This window comes from Mytilus galloprovincialis, chromosome 2, assembly GCF_965363235.1.
Source record: "Mytilus galloprovincialis chromosome 2, xbMytGall1.hap1.1, whole genome shotgun sequence".
Classification (NCBI taxonomy): Eukaryota; Metazoa; Mollusca; class Bivalvia; order Mytilida; family Mytilidae; genus Mytilus; species Mytilus galloprovincialis.
Genome location: NC_134839.1, coordinates 20,064,674 through 20,087,038, shown reverse-complemented (window position 1 = coordinate 20,087,038; position 22,365 = coordinate 20,064,674). Strand labels below are relative to the sequence as shown.

The window sequence follows — 22,365 nt, the reverse complement described above, 5'->3', positions numbered from 1 at the left end:
GTGTGTTTTGATCACATATTGTTGTTTTCCTTTTGTCTAATTTTCTGTAAACGTATTTTTGTTTTTGTTTTATTGTTGATTTTTTGTCTTTTACTTTTACATGTTTTAGTCCTATTTCGTAATAAAGCTTTTATACTGTTATTATACATTCTTGGCTTTCAAATATTCGGAATTGAACGTTCCTGATGCAGAAAAATCCAGGAAAGAGATTCGGGCGCATCAATGTTATACGTGTTTGTTTCATATTTCACAGCTACCTCTGCTGGTGGACTATCAGTGTCCGAGAGTATCATCAATTTAGTAGTCGGTACTGACATGATTTAACGAAAGAGGGACGAAAGATACCAAAGGGACAGTCAAACTCATAAATCTAAAACAAACTGACAAAGCCATGGCTAAAAATGAAAAAGACAAACAGAAAAACAATACTAGTAGTACACATGACACAACATAGAAAACTAAACACGAACCCCACCAAAAACTAGGGGTGATCTCAGGTGCTCCGGAAGGGTGAGCAGATCCTGCTCCACATGTGGCACCCGTCGTGTTGCTTATGTGATTACAAATCCGGGAAATAGTATAATTCGGTAGGTCACATTCATGAAAGGGAAGGGGATTGTAGTTACGACATAAGGAACATATCCGATATCATTTGTGAAACGGTTATTTCATAACGGTCAACGAACTCGTGATGGCGTCCGTAAAATTTACGAAGGGATGATTTCAACTTCACCATTTGGAACTCTTGGTTTAATAGCTTCCTTGTGAGCAGTAACCCTCTATCAAGAAAATCATGATAGGAAATGCAAGCACGGGAATATCGTATCAATTGGGAGATATATACCCCGTATGCAGGTGCTGCTGGAATGTTGCTACTTAGAAATGGAAAGTTCACAATTGGAAAGCTGAAATCATCTCTTTTGTCGTAAAGTTTTGTTTTCAACCGACCCTTATTGTCAATTTCTAGATGTAAGTCAAGATATGAAGCCGACTTAACTGTATCTGTAGTATTCTTTATCTCCAATTCGATGGGATAGATGCGTTCCACATAGTCACTAAATTTTGAATTGTTTAGTGAAAGAACGTCATCTATATAGCGGAAAGTAGAGTTAAAGGATATTGCTAACTTCTTAACTTTCTGCCTAAGAAGTTCCTGCATAAAGTCAGCCTCATAATAATAAAGAAACAAGTCGGCAAGTAGAGGGGCACAGTTTGTTCCCATTGGGATGCCGACAGTCTGTTGAAAAAACACGTCCTCCGAACGTTACAAATATGTTTCTAAATTGTCCGAAAACAAATTTTGAAATAAGAATAAAAAAAGTTTTAAACTACTTCAAGCCAAAAGTAAAATCACAAAAATACTGAACTAAAAAAAAATACAAAACGCATCAAAAACCAATTGACTTTCGATGGATTTTGCTATTTTTTTGATAACTTTAACTCTTTAACTCTTTCGGACCTAATGCATCCTTAATCTTGGAATATTTGACCTTGGAATATTTGGTTTTGAGTGTTCATGATTAAAGTAAATCCAGACAGAAAAGCATGAAATTCAAAACGTGTCGTTATTGTATAGTTTACAAAATATCTAACATAGTTTGTGTTATATCTTATATACTGTATAGTTTGAGATATCTTATATAGTTTATGAGATATCTTATATAGGTATGAGATATCTTATATCGTTTATGAGATATCCTTTAAACTTTATATTGTGTTATATCTTAAGATATCTTTATCTTGATCAAAAAATATTAATAGAGAATATCATATGGCTTTTTCAATATCGCACCCGTATCATCCCGAGACACCAATATAATCCCAAGAGCTCTGCTCGAGGGATTATATTGGTTGTGGGTTGATACGGTGTGTGATACTGAAAAAGCCATATCATATACACTTTATTATATACACTACCTCAAGTAGATGTTTTTTATGTGACATGACGTCATACAGATAAGGAGGTTTGAAATTACGTCATACAGATTATAGGTTTGACATGACGTCATACAGATTAGGGATTTGATAAAGCCTTCGCAACAGTGACTGCAATCGATAACGTGAAGTCATACAGATTAAAGGTGTGATAAAGCTTTTGCAACCGTGCTGATATCGATATCATCACGGGTGGCTGATACAGCACGCTTACCATTGATTGTATTACACATACAATTTATCTGTATTTACTACTAAGTATATAATAATGCAAGATATTTTATATATTATAACCTGATGTTCTGTAGTTGTCGTTTGATGATGTGGTTCATAAGTGTTTCTCGTTTCTCGTTTTCATAAAGATTATACCGTTTTCACGTTTGAATGGTTTTACATTAGTAATATTCTTATATCTATATATATACATAAGGTATGTCAGATATTAAGACCGTTTTCTATTCAGTTTCATTGTCCAAGTTACCAGCAAAGTTATAAGAAAGACCCAGTAGCTCAATGGAGAATCTTTGCACTTAAGTGTTTACAACCACTTTGATTGATTTCATTAATTTCTCCTTTTAAAATAAATCTGTCTCCTGCTCAATATCCGGCTCTTCGCATTTACTAATATACATGAATTTCTGTGTATGCTATGTTCCTGAAATATTAATGTGAGTGTGGCTAAGTTACGGTCTTTTTTAAGTACCAATCTCATGACATAATTGTTAATATGGTAAGCTAAAATAGTCGGTTTATAATTGTTGGAATATTTTTTAAACTCAGAAAAAAGTTTAAGCTAACAGTAAAAGTAGATTTATAGAAGTAGGCCATTAGTTTGTTACAGTTTCCGTTCGTACTATAGTAAATTTAATTTGTAAAAAAATACAGCCTATAATTCATAGTCTCATTCCTTGCTATGTTAAATTCTGCAATTTTGACGGCTATTACCAATGTTATTTCAACTGATCGGGCGGAGCCTACGTTTAAATTTGCATAAGGACAGTCTATTTGAAGATGTGTGCGATAAAGATGATTGCCGTTATAATTATAATTGATTTCTAATCACCTATCAGTGTCACCTAACTGATGTACAAATGCTATGGGACGAATAACTGGTCGCTTCATTTATGAGTTTATCCCGAAACACTTGTATATAGATGGACTGGTCTTAAATAAGCAAACCGGTTAAACTCCGCCCAGTCAAGTGAAATTAATCAAGTTTAATACTTTAATCAAATAAGATGGCAGTCATTTCATGTCAAAACTATACCATATCCTCACTTGTGCTTAATATTCAACATTGTATATAATAGCGCACTGGTTACCATAATTTTTGGAGTACAACTACAAGTACTTCTGATCTGAACAACAGGGCAAAGATATCTTCCTGCTATAATTTCAAATATGTAATTTGTTTTAAAATTAAAAACAACAACAATCTTTCAACAAAGTGTCTACAAGTTCTTAATGTTCTTAAGCTTTAATTTGATACAAAAAATACCCAAATAATTGACCTTTTGACAAAGTAACAGATTTTCGTAGAGACAATAATGTACCTCTTTTGTGTGTTCTGTCTGCACAAGCCCGACTTTTTGTGTGTTCATAAATAGAACTGTAAGATAAAGACTTGTTTACCCTTAAAGTAACCTACTCTTCTGAAAGTATTAAGTGGCTTGCTAGAGACTAAATGATAAAATAATAGTGACCTTGGTGTCTTAGGAATACTGGTAATTAAGTGTTATATATATTAAGTATTATGTAGAGACTAAATAATAAAATAATAGTGACCTTGGTGTCTTAGGAATACTGGTAATAAAGTGTTATATATATTAATTGTTATGTAATAATGAACTTCTTTATATTGGTTTGTAAGATGAGATACAGATAATACTAGCATTGTGAGTTTTTATAAGGTGAATGTTCACGTGTCTAGTTTTAACATATTTTATATGCTTAAGCACAAATTGTAAATACAGGCAACAGTAGTACATGTATACCGCTGTTCGAAATTCATCAATCGATTGAGATAAAAAAACAAAAACAAATTCGGGTTACAAACTAAAACTGAGGGAAACACATCAAAGTTAGAGGAGAACTACGACACAACAGAAACACATCATTAAAATGTAACACACACAGAAACGAACTATAATATAACAATGGCCTTTTTCCTGACTTGGTACAGGACATTTAAAGAAAAATACAAAAAGGACTACAATACAAATAAATGGGAGAACATATAGAACAGAAAAACAATAATAATAGCTATCAAATGGTAAAAGGTTTATAATTTAATACGCCAGACGCGCGTTTCGTCTACACAAGACAAATCAAAGACGCTCAGATAAAAAAAGTTCGAAAGCCAAAACAAGTACAAAGTTGAAGAGCATTTAGGCCAAAAATTCCATAAAAATTGTGCCTAATACGGCTAAGGTTATCTGCCTGGGATAAGAACATCCTTACTATTTAGAATAATTCATACTTTTGCAAATAGTAAATATATATAAAAATGACTATATAATAGATATACATGATAACACCTAATTGTAAAAGACACAACTGACTTGCGAGGTCTTCTCCAGTTAGCGTGTTTCACAAAACAATACATAAGAGCATTTATGTTATTTGGATGGAGAGTTGTCTCATTGGCACTCACACCACATCTTCCTATATATATGCATTCATGACGTACAATTAATTCCAATATTTGTATAAATTGGAGGGGAAAATTAAGAGTTTACTTCACCAGGCGCAAGTTTCCTCTACATAAAAATCACAAGTTGCGCTCGAATTAAAACTGATTTACGAATGATAATAAAATTTTATGATCAGTAAATCTACAAAGATGACGTATTAAGGATATTTTATGTCATCATAAAAGGGCTAACTTCATGGTTGGTGAAAACCTCCTGGATGAAATGTCCTCTTGCAATTAAACCGCCCCGTGGTTGTTAAATTCCATAAAAACCAGGTCCTTGTATAGAATAGAAAGGAAAAGAGGCTAACTCAACATTACTTTAAGTATGTGATATGCTATAAAGCAATTGTAATATACATGTATGAACAGACAAAAAAATCAAAACGTAATATTTTTCCTAAAACGTTATATACGAAATCACTATACGGTATATGACACATAACTACAAATCAAAATGTCAGATAACACTCAACTAACTAGATTTGTCTTTGTCTCCTGGTGTAGATTTAATGTTAACATCTTTTTCTGGGTCCATGAACTCTTTTCCTGAACAATCCAAACTGGTACATTCCCGAATTGCTGAATCTGGTACCTGTTAAAATCAAGAGAATTATAATAAGTACTGCTAAACAATATTATAATGGTCATAGAGACGCTAGAATTAAGGAGAAACATGTGTATATTTTGTATGTCCTCAGTATTGGTAACTACTGGAGGTTTTCTACTATAGTTATATTGATGTTTTACTGACTTACTGACTTGGAAACTTACCGCATACACTGGAGAGTTTGATGTTTTTCTTTCATCGAGGGTTGATGCTCACAAGGAAGATATTAAACCAAGAGTTCCAAGTTGCGAAATTGAACTCATTCCTTCATTAGATTACACACGTCATCATGAGTTGATTGACTGCTATGTAATATCCGTTTCACAGATGATGGCCTTGTTGCTCAGCCTTTAGTTTTATATGTTGTGTTTTGTGTACTATTGTTTGTCTATTTGTCTTTGCCTAGCTATGACGTTGATATTAATAAAGGCAACAGTAGTATACCGCTGTTCGAAATTCATAAAACGATTGAGAAAACAACAAATCCCGATTACAAACTAAAACTGAGGGAAACCCATCAAATGTAAGGGGAGAACTACGACACAACAGAAACACTAAAATGTAACACACACAGAAAAGAACTATAAAATAACAAGGGCCATTTTCCTGACTTGGTACAGAACATTTTAAGAAAAATATGGTGGGTTAAACCTGGTTTTGTAGCATGCCAATCTTCCCGCTTTTATGGCAATGTTAAATAAAACATTAAAATGACAACATTACATGCCAGGACTACAATACAAATAAATGGAAGAACATATACAACAGAGAAACACACGAATAATAGCTAACAAAAGGTAAAATGAATCATTTGTTCTTCTGTGTAACATTATCATCTTTACCTTTCTCAGTGGTGTATAACTTGGTAGACAGTGAGGTGTTACTGTGTCATTACTGGCTTTGCAGTAACATGAAAGTAATGTCCAACGTCGGAGATCACTGTTGTTAGCATTACTGGCATGTAATAAATTAGAGTGGAAAAATAAAGCATCACCTAAAAGGACAGATTTATTTTGCTTATTTAGACATAAAGCTTACCATTCACTTGTCTATAAAAACACCATTTTCTTAAGATATAGGATATTAGGAAGCTCAATATTTCAAATAAAAAAGAATGATTAGATTTTCTAGTTTGAAAATGAAGCTAACAATTACATTGTCTTTGCCAATCACATTTTTTTCTAATATGATATAAACTCAAAGTTTCCAATTTGTCTTATCCTTCTAAATGAATAACATCTTTCAATGCACTATTTCAACTTTAAGAATTTTTTATTCTAAATAAGTCATCGAAAAAATACCACTGAACACACTTTTTTTTCTAACAATGATGTTGAATGATTATTATCATAATAATATTATTTTCACGGCTAACAAGATATTTAAAATTCTAACCTGGATTCATTTCAACATGCTCAAGAGGAAATTTCTTTTTAATAAGCTCCACTCTCTCTATATCAGCACCAGTTTGACCTCCGACTTTTTTGTGTTCAATTCTGCCGCATTTGTGTGATCCTCTTATAATCTGAACATAGATAACAGTTTTGTCAATTTTTAGTTTGGAAATTTAATAAAAAATAGATATTTTTTTTGTCTTGTGAAATCATTAATCCGGAATGCATGGTGATATTAATGATACATAAAAGTTCCATTTCAAACTTTATCCTGTGATATGTTACAAAAATACTTTACAGGACTTACTTCTAGACAGCCATTTTCTTTAATACATTTATCTACTGCAATAAACACAGTCATCATATCAGGAGTCAGAAATCCATTATGATACCAGTATCTGCAGTAAAAACATTAGACAATCTTAGTAATAAACAAGGACGGTTATGTGTGTTTGTGTGTTCTTCGCACATTTTTGTACAACTATTCTTTGTTTATGTGTTACCATTGCTAAAACAAACACTATTGAAGAAAATATATTACACTAATTTGGCAAAAAGACATCTCAATAGTGGTTACAATAAAAATAAAAACCTCAACGTCAAGTATAGACAGAGCATTGAACAGAAAAAATAAATACCCAATTAAACCAGCAGTTATATTAGCTAAGGAAAGGTAAGTATATCCAAATTAATTTCTTGTTGTTTAAGTCTAAAGTCTTGTTATATAAAATAAAAAGAAAATACCAAAGGGGCATTCAACCTCTTTTGTCGAAAATAAACTGACAAATCAATGGCAAAAAGAAAATGATGAAAAAGACAAACTGTTAGTCAAAGACGTGGTATAATTTGTTCTGAAAAGAAGAAAATACTTTTCACCAATGATTTAATGACGTTTAAATTAGTTTGTTGTTGAAAAAATATGTAAAACGAAAAATACTCCAGTTGTGATATTACCCAGAGTCCTGATGCCAGATAAAACTTCCGCCAGAGAGAGGTTCTTTCATCATCAATTTAGTATGATAGTGGTATACTTCGCCACCTAAAAGCTAAAAAAAGAGATATGTTGTTACTTCTATCAATTAAATCAACGAGTATTTAAAGTAGATACTTTGACCATCAAATAGATGAGTATCTAGGATATTTTGATTGAGTCGAAGTCTTATTTTCCAAATTCCAAAAACAACCAATGCCATATTAGAATATTTTTCTCTCCATTTTATAATGTTTACTTCAATAGAAAACACAATTAAATATAATTATGCGTTACTAAAACAAGTGTCGTGTGCGAATACATCATCTTATTCATGTGAAAACCACATTTTAGTGATCTTACAAAATTCCCCAATGGAAAATCTCCATATTGCGTCTTACCATATCCGCGTTGTGTAAATAATGCTGTTTGCCCCTATTACCCACACGAATACGTTTCAAATCTTATTATTTAATATTCAAAAATGCTAACCAAATTTCTATACATATTTATAAACCAAACATTCAAACATATGTTACCTTTTCACATGTAGAGACTACTTTTTCACATCGCCCTAACATTCCCGTGACATCATTACCGGGGTGTTTCCATATAACAAGTTTGCTTGCTTTTCCGTTTTCATCGGCTACCTGTTTATATGATAACAACATTGTTTTCAATTTTTGTGTTTTACTTAATTTGTTGTGTGTCAAATAATGCTTAGAAGGACAAAAACTCTAGTAACAGATTTTGATCTTTAACAGTAATTTTGATCTGACTTATTAAGTCATTTACAGTCCTTCAGTCAATTTTCATATTTCTTCACTGCAGTTTATTCAGTCCTGTTAAGACAATTCGCTTGCCGCCAATTAAGATCTGGTAATCCTATGCTAAGAATGTTTGGTAGTTGTTATTTACTGTACACATTCAATGACCTGCTGAACTGTACTGAATTTTTCGTACAGTTCTGATTTTACCGTCGATAAGTCTGAAATTTTATCGTAATCTGAACTTTTTCATCTTATATAAATGTTGTTACGATCAAAATGACCATTGAAGACACGTTATGTTTCCCCATCGCACCAACTATATTGGTTACCTAATTTGTCAGAAAAATTCAGATTCATTGTTTATTTTGTCATAGCGTTTGTCAAAAGTGGATGGCCCAAAATATAACATTTTGTGAGTTTGATTGCCGATGAAAAAAGAATGTATATAGTAGTTAGAAAACGATCTAGAGCCAAAGGCAATGCAGCGTACACTACTTTCTAAAGATTATTTTTAAATGATAGGAGCTAAACATTATTTGTAAGGACTTTTATGATGACTGCATATTTCTACATTACAGCCACCTAAAACTGCATTGATTGTTCGCAGCTGGTTAATCCTAGACAAAATTCCAGTGGTCGAATATTTATATCGCATGGGTCTTACAACATAAAAACAAAACAGAGAAGGTTACCTTTAATAATTGAAAAAAAAACATCAAATGCAAAAAGAAAATGGATCACAGAAGATGTTTTGTTTTGTCAACCAGATAACATTACAAATTTTTTATATAGTAATGTATCATATGATCGATCACGGAATTTTGATACTTTCACATAAAGGTTAAGTTTTTTTCACATTGCATGTGTAATGAAAAGTATAGAGTTCAAATTTCAGTCGAATTTTCAGCATTCAGTTCAGGTTAGGAATTTAGGATATGTTTTTAAGTGAAGTAATTCGCCGTTGAAAAAGAAAAATTACTATATATTTTACCATATAGATTGTGAAAATAAATAATGCTGCATGTCCAAAATAAAGCAGTACAGATTTTGTTGTGAAGAATAATTTAAAAGATTATTTTTTTTTTTTATCTAAACAGCATAAAAGTAGATCTAGAATTACAATTGAAGTAAAACAATATCAATTATATACCCCGAATGCATTTTTCTGAAGATCTTCGCTGGTTTCTAAAGATTGTCTTATTTTGCTGACCTCTTCTTCGTCTAAAAGATTCCTGGTTTATATAATAGCAAATATTAGTACCATTTTTACAAAACCGTATTGAGAGTTTTTTTTAATGTAAGTTATTGTTTTGATTTATGTTGCTCCTTATTGTTGTTCAAAGTCTTATTTCTCTCTTTTTTCATGTTAGTCAGTTGATCGAGTATTGTTTATCGGTTATCATCTTACAAACCCACCCAGCACACTTCAAAACATAAAAACACAACAAAACAAAACAAAAATTATCTTAAAATTCCAAGACGATCCAACAGATACTATATACACTGTAGTATCTGCAATATATTATTTATGTTAGTGCATGACGAGTTCAACATGTTTCTGTTGTTTTGGTTTGACTAATTTCCTTTTATATTTAATTTATATTTAATTAAGTGTCATATGACTGTGATTTCATGGGTTAATTTGATATAGCATGCGTATTAACTTGTCCTTAGAATTTGTATTTCAAAGTGTGTTTAGATACCATCGAACAATTTGATCCCAATTAGGAACTCTGGAACGACGTCTTTTCTTAAGAATATATGAAATATAGTCACCTTATCATGATATATCCAGATTCCAAGAAGTCTTTCTTCATTCCTTCGTCAAAAACAAAGCCACTAGGGGAACAGCTATATTCTGTCATGAAATATAAAGTGAATGTTCGTGCAGTAATTGTATAGAAAGACCTAAAGACAGCGGATTTGTTCATTATGTCGTAACTATATATGTATTCTGTAACATATATATCACGTAGTGGGCATTAAAGTCATATGAAACCTCAAATTAAAAAAAATTAATGCATATGTTTTTTTATAACTAAATGGATAGTTTTCATTATGAAACTTACGTACATATACTTTTTTCTGAAGAAAATTCTTTAAAGTGTTCATATTTAGAAGAAGTTTACTTTATTTCAATTGCTTCCTGGAAAGGAAGCAATTCGCCGATATATTTTCAGTATGCAAAGTGACCTCAGCGTGACCCACTCGTAAAAATCCGGTGATCGCAATACGCATGGATCTGTCCTTAAAATAAACTATTATCTGATTGTACATGTTAAACACGTGCTCAATATCCACGTTTAATTGTTGATTGTTTCCTATAAGGTGTAAATCGGTAAACTTCGGCTTCTAAACACGACATTTAAGTAGCTGCCATATTTTCACTTCATAACAGACAGGAAGAGACAAAAATTGACGATTAAACGATATGGTTGCGTAAAAAATGATAAAATCGTGCACAGAAGACTAAGTTTATGATATATAGATATAGGAAGATGTGGTGTGAGTGCCAATGAGACAACTCTCCATGCATGTATACATGCATTGGTTCCAAGAATTGGATAAACATTATATTTTACCGGTAACTCGTTTCTTATGACTTTTAATAAGGAGGCTTTGTAAAAGGACAACTTACCGCCGCTTTAATTTTCTTATATTGTTAAAAGTGTGATTTATTAATACACTCTTGATTCATATCAGACTATTCTAAGCTTTTCAAAATTTTCTTTCACTGTTGATGGCTGCATTTTAGCACGTTTTCAAATAGTTACTGTCAAGTACTAGTATGTAATATTGACACTAATTCAACCATCTTGCACAGAAAATGTAAGAAGCATTATGTTTACATTTCGTATTTGTTTAAATGATTCAAATTGATTGTCTCTGGAAATTTTAAGTTTACCATTTCAAAAAGATTAGTTTCTGTTATGGTAAATGAAAGGAGCATTTGGTTTTAGTTAATGAGATACGATACAGAAATAATTTGGACTACTTTTAAAGAGGGAACTTTTGTAAAGAGGTTCACACTGGAGATGAGGAATTAATTATTATATTTAGTATTGAACTTTGATACTTACAAAATAAATGTATATTTAAGTAGTGGTTTTTGGTTTAGTGTCTTCGAAAAACCAATCAAGTTAAAACAAGACATTAGTTTTATAAAACAATTTATCTTACCACAAGAAGTCATAGTTGTAGCTGTCGTTGAGTGGTCTGTTGTAAATTGATGCACAATTGTACAACAAAATATATATAAATCTTTGTAAGGAAATTTCTCAATGAATAACAAAATAATCCTTTAACGAGGTTTATGAACTGTGTAAATATATCGTATATAACATTGTAGATATCGATTATCATCTGTGTTATCTATTTAGAGGGTCAACACTGTCCAAACCGGAAATAAGATTTAATGGCAAAGTAAGTCATGGCGTGTGTTACTAATAATTATGTTCGATAGATTTGACACAAGCATATGACGATTTTAGTTTTCGTATTACAATTTCAGAGTACATCCAATATAAGTATATCCTCTCTTGCAATAGTATAAAATGTATTTTAAACTTAAAGACAGATTAATTGAAAGAAATGGAATTAAAAAAATTAAAAATTCGTAAGGGTTCCACGGAACCCAGTGTCTCGCCTACTTTTGCTGTTAATCGCAGACTCAACAAAAATGAGGAAAAACATCAATAAAAATTTCCCTCTCGATACTGTCTTTTGATTGAAAGATGCTTCCAAGTTTGGTAAAAAATCCAGGATAGTTTATGGATCTAATAAATGTTTTATAAACTTTAACTGCAGACTGTATGTAATGTTAACTGGAAGAAAAACTAAGTCCATTTATATGTAAAATACGGAAAAAGTGAATTTTTTTTTACAAAATTTACTTCCGAATAATATCTTATGATCAGAAACAAGCTTTTGTCTAAGTTAGGTAGAAATCCAGGATAGTTTAAGAACATTATAAAAATTTTAAAAACTTAAACCACAGAGTGAATGTTTTGTTTCTGGCAAAAAAACTAAGTCCATTTATAAGTAAAATACGGAAAAGTGGAAATTTATTTTTACAAAATTTTCTTCTTGATACTATCTTATGATCATAAACAAGCTTCTGTCCAAGTTTGGTACAAATCAAGGATAGTTTATGAAAGTTATTAAAATTTTAAAAACTTTAACCACAGAGTGAATGTAATGTTTCCTCGCAGAAAAACTAAGTCCATTTAAAAGTAAAATACGGAAAAAATGGAATTTTATTTTTACAAAACTTACTTCTGGATACTTTCTTAAGATCATAAACAAGCTTCTGTTCAAGTTTGGTAGAAATTCAGTATAGTTTAAGAAAGTTATTAAAATTTCAAAAACTTTAACCAGAGTGAATATTTGTGGACGCCGCCGACGACGACGCCGACGACGACGGAATGTAGGATCGCTTAGTCTCGCTTTTTCGACTAAAGTCGAAGGCTCGACAAAAAGCAAAAGCTGATACAAATATCTGGTTTTAGAACAGAATAAATCATATCTTGCAAAAAGCTCTGATTAAAAAAATATATTATCAAAAACTTAAATCTGACATTTTGAATTTTGTAATTTTTTATCGACATATATTATTTATGTTTCGAGAACATATTTTTCAGCTGAAATCCGTATAACTATAAGAACCAATTGTTCCTTTTCTTGATGACTTGGTCCTTTATTTAGAGGAGACACGCTTAACACAAGAACTTCTAGGTACGAATAAAAATTCACTGAGGGCTATCAAATTGTGTCCTCTCACTAAATAATTCAAAGTTTTCTGACTGCTGAACGCATCTATTCCATTTAACTTGAAATAAAGGATATCACAAACACAGTTGAGTCCTTATCATAGCTTTACTTACATCTGGAAATTGACAATGATGATCGGTTGAGAAAAAAACTTTACAAGGTGATTTCAGTATTCCAGTTGCGAGCTTTACATTTTTAAATAGCAACATTCCAGCAGCGCCTATATGTATATAGAATTGATTTTCCAAAAACAAAGTTACTGCTAACAAGGAACCTATTCAACTAAAGGTTATATTGGTAAATTGGAAGTCATCCTTTCAAAAGGTAAATGGACGCCATCATAAGTTGGTTGACAATTAAAATAATATCTGTTCCACAGATGACATTTATTTAAGGTCATACAGATGTTTATAATTGCTTACATCCACTTCATATGAACTTTAGTGAATACTCGATTTGGCAATAATACCAGATTGCAAAGTTTTATATTGACTTTGTCCATCGTAGATATAATTTTATCTTCGTTTTCCAAAATGTGACTGGGTTCCAAATGTAGAGCTGAACAGGATCTGCTTACCCTTGTGTGAATGGATCTAGGATCATTCATTGAATTTTTTTAATTCGGTTCATTGTGATCCAGCCACATGTTTCTATGCCTTGTTTTGAAGACTTTCGAATTTTGATTTTCGTTTTTTTCCTTGCTTCGGTTATGATTTATGTTTGTTTCTTTAGTATCTTTTGCTGCTATTATTCAAATATTGTATTGATACTAAAGACTGTCGCCTTTTGAAATGGTATACTATACAACAAAACAGAGAATATCATGTTGATGAAATTCATATTGTGGTGTTCAAACATTTTTTGGAACAAACTCTTCAAAATTCTTAATTTAAGACATTGAACTGTTTTTTTACATTTTCTTTTCTACTAAACTATTAAACTCGTTACTATCAAGCTGTTGACCAAATATGAAATCTTTGTGATCAGTAGTACTTTAGAAAAATGTGACGAAACACCATGTTCATCTAACATATCGATAAATCATTCAATTATCAGCTATTAATATATGTAGGTGTCCAAAAGATACGAAATGTGCTCACAAGAAGATATTACTAGAAGTTTGGATTTCCTTTCATAAGGCGGATAATCCTAAAAATGAAAAGCCAGGGATGTTTTTGCCCTCTTAAAATTGATAACCAGATGCTCCGCAGGGCGCAGCTTTATACGACCGCAGAGGTTGAACCCTGAACAGTTGGGGCAAGTATGGACACAACATTTAAGCTTGATCAGCTCTGAATTTGGATTGTGATTAAATAGTTGACACAACATAGGTTTCTGACACAGAATGAATGTGGTCTAAGAACTTAAACTTAAAAACTTAAAAATTTTAAATTGGACATTTATTTATTATGGTCCAATATCCAAAATCTAAATACATGGTTAGATTCAGCATATCATAGAACCTCAAGAATTCAATTTTTGATGAAATCAAATAATGTTCAATTTTAGACCCTTTAGACCTCAATGTGGACCAAATTGAGAACCAAGCCCAAATATTAAAAATCTAAATACACGGTTGGATTCAGCATATTGAAGAACCCCATATATTCAATTTTTGTTGAAATCAAACAAAGTTTAATTTTGGACCTTAATTTAGACCAATTTGAAAACAGGACCAAAAATTAAGAATCTAAATACACGGTCAGATTTGGCATATCAAAGAACCCCAATAATTCATTTTTTGATGAAATCAAACAAAGTTTAATTTTGGACCCTGTTGGCCCCTTATTCCTAAACTGTTGGGACCAAAACTCCCAAAATCAATCCCAACCTTCCTTTTGTGGTCATAAACCTTGTGTTAAAATTTCATAGATTTCTATTCACTTTTACTAAAGTTATTGTGCAAAAACCAAGAAAAATGCTTATTTAGGACCTTTTTTTGGCCCCTAATTCCTAACCTGATGGGACCAAAACTCCCAAAATCAATCCTAACCTTCCTTTTGTGATCATGAACCTTATTTTAAAGTTTCATACATTTCTGTTTACTCATACTAAAGTTATTGTGCGAAAACCAAGAAAAATGCTTATTTGGGCCCTTTTTGACCCCTAATTCCTAAACTGTTGGGACCAAAACTCCTAAAATCAATCCCAACCTTCCTTTTATGGTCATAAACCTTGTGTTAAACTTTCATAGATTTCTATTTACTTATACTCAAGTTATAGTGTGAAAACCAAATGTCTTTGGACGACGATGACAACGACACCAACATCATACCAATACATGTATACGTACAAAACATTTTTCAATTTTTGCGGTCATATAAAAAGTAACGTATCAAATTTGAATCCCTAAAACTTTCAAAAAAAGGCAACAAGGTATTTTTAGGAATAGGAATCCAATATATGTCAACAGTGGTTTTATGCTGGAAATAATGGTAAAGACATTGGCTTTTCTGAAACAACACACAAATGTACAGAAGTAGCAAATATTAGTTTAAAAGTCATCTGTTTGACCAATTAGAAATAAAACCCACTACGTTCATCGCTTAAGGTCAGGCAAATGTGCTCCCAGAAGACATATTTGAAACATTAAAACAAAACGTAGATACAATACAATAATTTATATATAATACCATATAAACAAATACAAACAATAACAAAAATATGAATAAGGCATTTTGATGAAGTATCAAAATATGTTGATTATGCAATGCACTAAGAGTGATCCAGTGAAAAATCACTGTGGCTGGTGATCTTGAGTAAATAGTTAGACATATATTTTACTCATCAAGTTTGGTTAACCAGGTCATAAACTGAATATTGCTCTATAATTCCCCAAAATCACCATTTTACATGCAGGTTTTAATACAAATCATGAGACAACTGCAGTATAGTAATAGTTTAAATATAACCTTTCAACTGAGTAATTTTCTATAACATCCAAGCTTTTGATTTTACATTATACATGTCTGATTGCACAAGAAATTACACAGTTTATAAATGACAATACCTTACACATCTTTAGCCTATCCTGTATATAAACTGAACACTGCTTTAAGCACTATAAACCCTCTCACATATAAATAACAAGAATAACTGATGCAGAAACTAAGTTTTAATGAAATTATACTTTTGAACACATTGAGCTTAATTATTTTGATCTGACAAAAAAAATGACACTATTTTGATGATTCTGCAGTGAAATTTCTTTAAGTCTACTTAATTGTAAGATGATAAAATCAAATATTTATTGCATTTTTAATTATCATTTGACAAATCATCATAAAAAAAACACAGACAAAATTTATATTCCCAAATGAAGATAATGTAATATTTAAATGTTTTTAAGATGTCTTAGTTGTAAGATGATACAATAAAATATCTATTATGATTTCAATCATCAAGACCGAAAATAGGCATTGCAAATGAGGGTCAGTATTGGGTACTTCATTTCTTGCTCTTTATTTTTTTTAAAAATATCTTTTACCTTTCTATATTTGTTTCTTCCATTAATATCTTTCTTTTTTTATATATTTTTCACCCCATTATTCTCTATTCTTTAATACTTTTATGCATTTATCTCGTCTTTTTTTTTTAATTAATTCTGCATTATTTGTCTATAATTCCCTATTCTGTAAACCCCATCCAGACCCTAATATATTTCTTACTACTGAAATAAGATATAACTTTTCTTGTGGTATGAAATGTTTGCCCTAGTTCATCAAAATTTGCCCACCTTATTTGTGTCCACACTTGCTTTTCATGAAAAAAGTCTAAGAATGATATTTAAAATCCCAAGGTTGATCATTATTAATAAGTAGTTTATCATAATATAGGTGGACTTTCTGTACCAGCTTTTAAATATAAGTGTACACAAGTAAAAAAAAAGACATATCACCCTGTTCATAATCAAACTAACACATGTAAAAGAATTATTATCTACAAAATAATAGTATTTATATGTATATATATATATATCTATCTGATCACAGTTTTATGTAAACAATTATATTTAATCAAAATGTTCTTATTTTTATAAATGAAATATATAAATGAAAATTGAAGATGCTAAAATAAAAAATTTAAAATCCAGCTAATATATCATCAAAAAAGTGAAGATTACCTTAGCCGTATTTGGCCCAACTTTTTGGAATTTTGAATCATCAATGCTGTTCAACTTTGTACTTGTTTGGCTTTATAAATATTTTGATTTGAGCGTCATTGATGAGTTTTATGTAGACAAAACGCGCATCTGGCGTACTAAATTATAATCCTGGTACCGTTGATATCTATTAAGAAAAGACAATTGATTTGCAGTAGAAAAATCAAACTAATATTTTTGCAACCAATCTTAATGATAAATCTACATAATCAGCTGCAATAATTTTGTATTTCTTGTTCCATTTTTATGTTGATAAAAATCTGTGAATTCAGGGAAAATGTGATAACCGAAAAGGACAAAATAGGAAAAACATTTCAGTAATCTGTTTAAGAGGATGCCTGACATCAAATTTTTTAAATCTAATAATTAAAAAAAATATCTCAAACATTAACTGAAAAATTGTCATGATAACATTGTGACATATTTTCAGAAATATTAAAGACACTCTTCACTGATGCCACTGAACATGTAGCAAGATAAACATTTTAATTATTAGGACCTCCTATTCTTCTTTAGAACTTAACTATTCCTATTATATATTGTCCTTTTTTTTAAATAAAATATTGCACATAACATGAAAAGAATATCAGGCAGTTGACATTAAATAAGAGACAAAAAATAACTTTTCACATGTTTTATGATTGATGTAAGTATTGCAAATAATATGACACATGATTAAAAATGTTTAGTAGATGTTTTTGTTAATAAAAAAAATTATTATTGTCTTTGCAAAATTATAATATGTAACTTAATATCTGTACACCTTGAAACTGATTGGGAAATGCAATACAACTCTAATTTCCTTTTTCTAAGCTTCTCTTCTCAGATAGTTGCAGGTTATGGGATAGCTTTGTATTAATTTTTCACTACAATATTCTGACAAATTGAAGAACTTAACCATTTTTATGTTGATAACATGCATATTCTTGTTTTATTGATTCACAGTTTTCAAGTCAGGGATTTTAATAACTTACAATAAGGTATTTTTTTCATTGTAAAAAGCCATGCTGTGACTTATAATTGCTAATTTCCACTTTTTTTGAACGCTTGTGGATAGTTGTCTTATTGTCAATCATACCACATCTCTTAATTTTTATATTAACAACATGCATCAAGGATTTCTGATAAAAAAAAATCCTACATCATATATAAACATGAACATATATATAAATGTTAAATATTGCTAGTTATTTTCTTTCTATATATAACTGCATATATTTAAAGTAATATATGCAGTTATAGATATATATTAAAATGGCATGCTTAAAAAATCAATTCTTGAAAACTTCAATTGACTACATATTTTATAAAAGAGCTTCAGAATAATACTTTTAAAGAATAAATTGTATGAAAAAAATATTTGTTAGTTAAATAGGAGGAAGATGTTAACTATGTTTCTATCCTGATGTTTATCTTGTTGCTCCTTTCATAACAAAAACGTATAATAATTTATATTTATATTGATATTTTAACTTTTGTTATGGTGTATACCTTTCTGTCACCAATTATAAACATCAGATACAAAACTTCAATAAATCTTGGTTACCTATGGTTTTTTTTTAAATGTACAATATAAATTTAAACCATTAAATGTACAAATTAGTTTTCTCGCAAGTGTCCTATGTTGTCTACCTTGGACACTTATGGGTATCCCAAATCAACTGGCAAGTTGAAATAAAATTTAATTTTGTACATATTTAGTTTCTTTAGAAGTGAGCTTGGGTTGTCTCCTTTGCACCTCCAGTGTATCTCATAAAGCTTTGCATCAAATCAATAGGTAGAGGGAAAATAATGGTGGAGTTCTTTTCTGCCGAAATTGTATTGAGTGTCTGCAAGTATCTGAGTTGTATAGCAGCTGGAGACTCTGCCATAACATCTGCTGCTTCTTTCAGGGCACGAGAAGCTTTCTGTTCACCTTCGGCAGCAATCACCTAAAACATTAACACACAAATTATTAAATCAATAACTTTTTCATTTTTCCACATCATTACTAAAAGCCAACAGAATTTCTAATGTCATCACTTGATGTCTCTGTTTTGTACCATGTGTTACTTGATTGCTGTTTAAACTAATATGATTATCGTCTATAGCTAGTCCCCTTCAAGTTTGGGAATCACTGGACATTGAATAAACAACAATCAACTTTTGGTTTTTTGATTGGCCAGTATACTGTAAATTCAGAAATTATTGCGTGCATTTATTATTGCTATTTTGTTATTTTGGACTAAAATGTGCTTATAACTTTTGGCAGATTGAGGAAAATGTCATGATAATGAAGTATCGTACTTCAAATTAGAGTATCAATTTTCTTCAAACAAAACAAACATTTCATATAATACTTATTTTTACTATGGTCCCTTTAAGCAATGATAGAAGCATCAAATAAAAGGAGAATGTGTCCATGGGACACAGATGATGCTCCTGCTTCTAATGTTTTAAAGGTACATAACTAGAGAATTGTAAAAGTGATGCTACCCAAGTCCAAACTTAACTTGTGTTTTTATGGTAACAAGCATTGTGTATATGTTTCATAACGGTTTAAGCAAACTAAAGTTGGAGAACTGAAACCTGGAACATACGTTTGGACGGCAAAAAGTATGTTCTAAATAACTTTGTTCAATTTTTTCACAGAGTACATGTTTTTCCATATATTTGTAACTGAAACTAGTCCTCCTCAAATAAAGAAGAAAAATGGGTACAAGTTACAAATAGATATTTCTTTTTATCATGTTTATATTTTATCATGTTCATCTTGACCTTAATAGTGATGCATGTTACCACATATTTGACTGTATGTGTCTATGGTTACATCATTACCTTAGCTCTGGCTTCTCTTGCAGCTTCTGCTTCAGCAGCCATTGCTCTCTGTAACTGTACTGGCAGACGGACATCTTTACTATAAGTATAAAATTTAAGTTACATGACATGATCCGCAAGTGAACACTTTTAAGTTCTTTGCAGAAAAATACACTTGTGAGTTGTGAGCTTTTGTTAAAAAAAAAGAAGAAATGAAATTTTGCTTTTAAACAAAAAGCAGACAACATCAAACCTAGGTTTCTCCTGATGATAGCTGAAATATATAAATTTATAAAGTTTCTTAACAATTTAAACTTTGTATTCCAAGGATGAGAATTGCACTATATGCATATATGTAATTGAAAACTTCTATTTGTTCTAATTTGAACAATCTACTCTTCAAATCATACATGTTATTATGTTTATTTCCATCCAAACTATTTCAGATTTGTAGGTAAGGAAACATTAGATTAATACTGTCTTGAATTATTTTCTTTCACTTTCATCAAACCACATGCAAAATTCCACACAGGATCAGATATAAGTAACACATAATTATTTAAATCTAAATTTAGGAGACAGTCATTTTAAAGTTTTAAACTCAAAAGTTACCATATCTACACATATATTCCAATAACATATTAATCAATGAACCAAAAATGAATTCATGGTCTGACGAGGCCCTTTCATATCCACATCTCAACTTTCAATAATTCTATCAACAAAGTATAGTTGATCTATTTCTTAAGAGTTATAGGCAATATAGGAATGTTGTACATGTACTGACATGAGATCCCTTAACACATAAGCTCAAAATGGAGCTTTCATTAGTAGAAACCATATTAACTATGTGTATCATCAGGGCAAAATGTGAAAGCAAAAAAATATAGTATATGCCAATACACATTATTAACAGTTCCTGGTAATAAACCTGTTCATGTTTTTACAGATAAATGGTGGTATTTATTTTTAAGGGGCAAAACATTCTACAACTACAGCGAACCAGGTGCTCCGCAGGGCGCAGCTTTATATGACCCCAGTGGTTGAACCCTGAACAGTTGGGCAAATTTGGTCACAATATTCAAGCTTTATTCTGTCTGAATTTGGATTGTGATCAAATTTTTGACATTTATATAGTTTTTTGTCACAATATTAATGTGGTCAAAGATCTAACAAATCTATTGCACAATACTTTGCAACTGAAGATTTCTTCTTGAAACTTTTCAAAATTCGAAATTTGAAAAATTAAAAAAAAAAGAACCCCTTCAAAAAATGGTAAACAAACCCCCCCTCCCCCCCCCCAACTTTTTGAAACCCCCTTTGAGCAATAACCCTTAAACTCAATCCCATGCAGTATTGAACCTTGTAGTACAATTTCAGAGAGATCCATACACTTAAACACAAGTTATTGTCTTGATTGTTTGGAAACTAGAAACATGCTTCTTATTGGCCCTTTTTTGGCCCCTAATAATACCTACATATTTTGGGCAATTAACCCAAAACTTAATCCCAGCCTCCCCTTTGTTATATGGTACATTGTGGTACAATTTCAGAGAGATCCATACAATTACACATAAGTTATTGTCTTGAAACTAGAAAAATGCTTGTTTTGACCCCTTTTTGGCCCTTAATTCCTAAACTTTGACCCCATAACCCCTAAAATGAATCCAAACCTTCTACTTGTGGTTTTAAACATTGCGGTATGATTTTAGAGCAATTGAAATACTTCTACACATGTTATTATCCTGAAACTAGAAAAATGCTTGTTCTGGCCCCTTTTGGCCCCTAATTCCTAATCGGTTGGGACCATCATCCCTAAAATCAATCCCAACCTTCTTTTTGTGGTATTGAACCTGCAAGATCTATTCACTTAAACTAAAGTTATTATCCGGAAACCAATGTGTCTTCGGACGACGACGACGCAGACGACGACATCATACCATTACACGATCCCAAAATTTTTTTTAGGGTCGTATAAAAATCAAACGTTAACTGAAAACATTAAATGTAGATTGATTGATTGATGTTTAACACTTTATATGTTAATCAGTAGTTTCAATTATCTACAATTAAAGTGTCAAAACTGCATCTTAATTGATAATACTCTGTAACAAAATTATAATCAAGACAATAGTATTGTATATATTTTCCCTATACTCACACTTCAACACGTTCAACTCTCACACCCCAAGGATCAGTGGCTTCATCCAAAGAGGTCTAAAAAGGAACAAAAGAAACTAAAATATCACACGCACAACAAAAACCC

The 22,365-nt window shown here is 31.0% G+C and overlaps 3 protein-coding genes across 7 annotated transcripts in view; all 3 read right to left on the bottom strand.

The window, feature by feature from the left end:
- LOC143063079 (uncharacterized) overlaps window positions 1-22,365 on the bottom strand; it is a 151,381-nt gene that overhangs the window by 18,884 nt on the left and 110,132 nt on the right. The gene's annotated exons all lie outside the window — the stretch shown is intronic.
- On the bottom strand, window positions 2,443-11,708 carry LOC143063072 (L-proline trans-4-hydroxylase-like). Its single transcript, XM_076235003.1, has 10 exons — window positions 11,552-11,708; window positions 10,148-10,229; window positions 9,522-9,603; window positions 8,141-8,251; window positions 7,586-7,677; window positions 6,939-7,029; window positions 6,633-6,762; window positions 6,080-6,231; window positions 5,108-5,222; window positions 2,443-2,590 (listed from the first exon to the last, which is right to left on the bottom strand). The coding sequence occupies exons 1-10, from the start codon at window positions 11,562-11,564 to the stop codon at window positions 2,583-2,585; spliced, it is 876 nt and encodes a 291-aa protein (XP_076091118.1). The 5' UTR covers window positions 11,565-11,708; the 3' UTR covers window positions 2,443-2,582.
- Window positions 15,748-22,365, bottom strand: part of LOC143063080 (band 7 protein AGAP004871-like) — a 31,991-nt gene continuing 25,373 nt past the window's right edge. For 4 of the 5 annotated variants that reach the window (XM_076235021.1, XM_076235020.1, XM_076235022.1 and 1 more), the window contains exons 6-8: window positions 22,261-22,316; window positions 20,121-20,199; window positions 15,748-19,234 (exon numbers count right to left, since the gene is read on the bottom strand). In XM_076235021.1, coding sequence (XP_076091136.1) covers window positions 19,010-19,234; window positions 20,121-20,199; window positions 22,261-22,316 — 360 coding nt within the window. In that variant the 3' untranslated portion in view covers window positions 15,748-19,009. The remainder of the gene's footprint in view (window positions 19,235-20,120; window positions 20,200-22,260; window positions 22,317-22,365) is intronic. The other variant, XM_076235019.1, reaches the window with a different exon arrangement.

What these genes read in the sequence shown, in the direction of transcription:
- LOC143063072 (XM_076235003.1), bottom strand. An exon ending in ATCTGGCATCAGGACTCTGG is followed by an intron (nt 7,030 to 7,585) that starts GTAATATCACAA and finishes TTTTTACTGCAG; the next exon opens with ATACTGGTATCATAATGGAT. An exon ending in GCATGTTGAAATGAATCCAG is followed by an intron (nt 6,232 to 6,632) that starts GTTAGAATTTTA and finishes CTGTCCTTTTAG; the next exon opens with GTGATGCTTTATTTTTCCAC.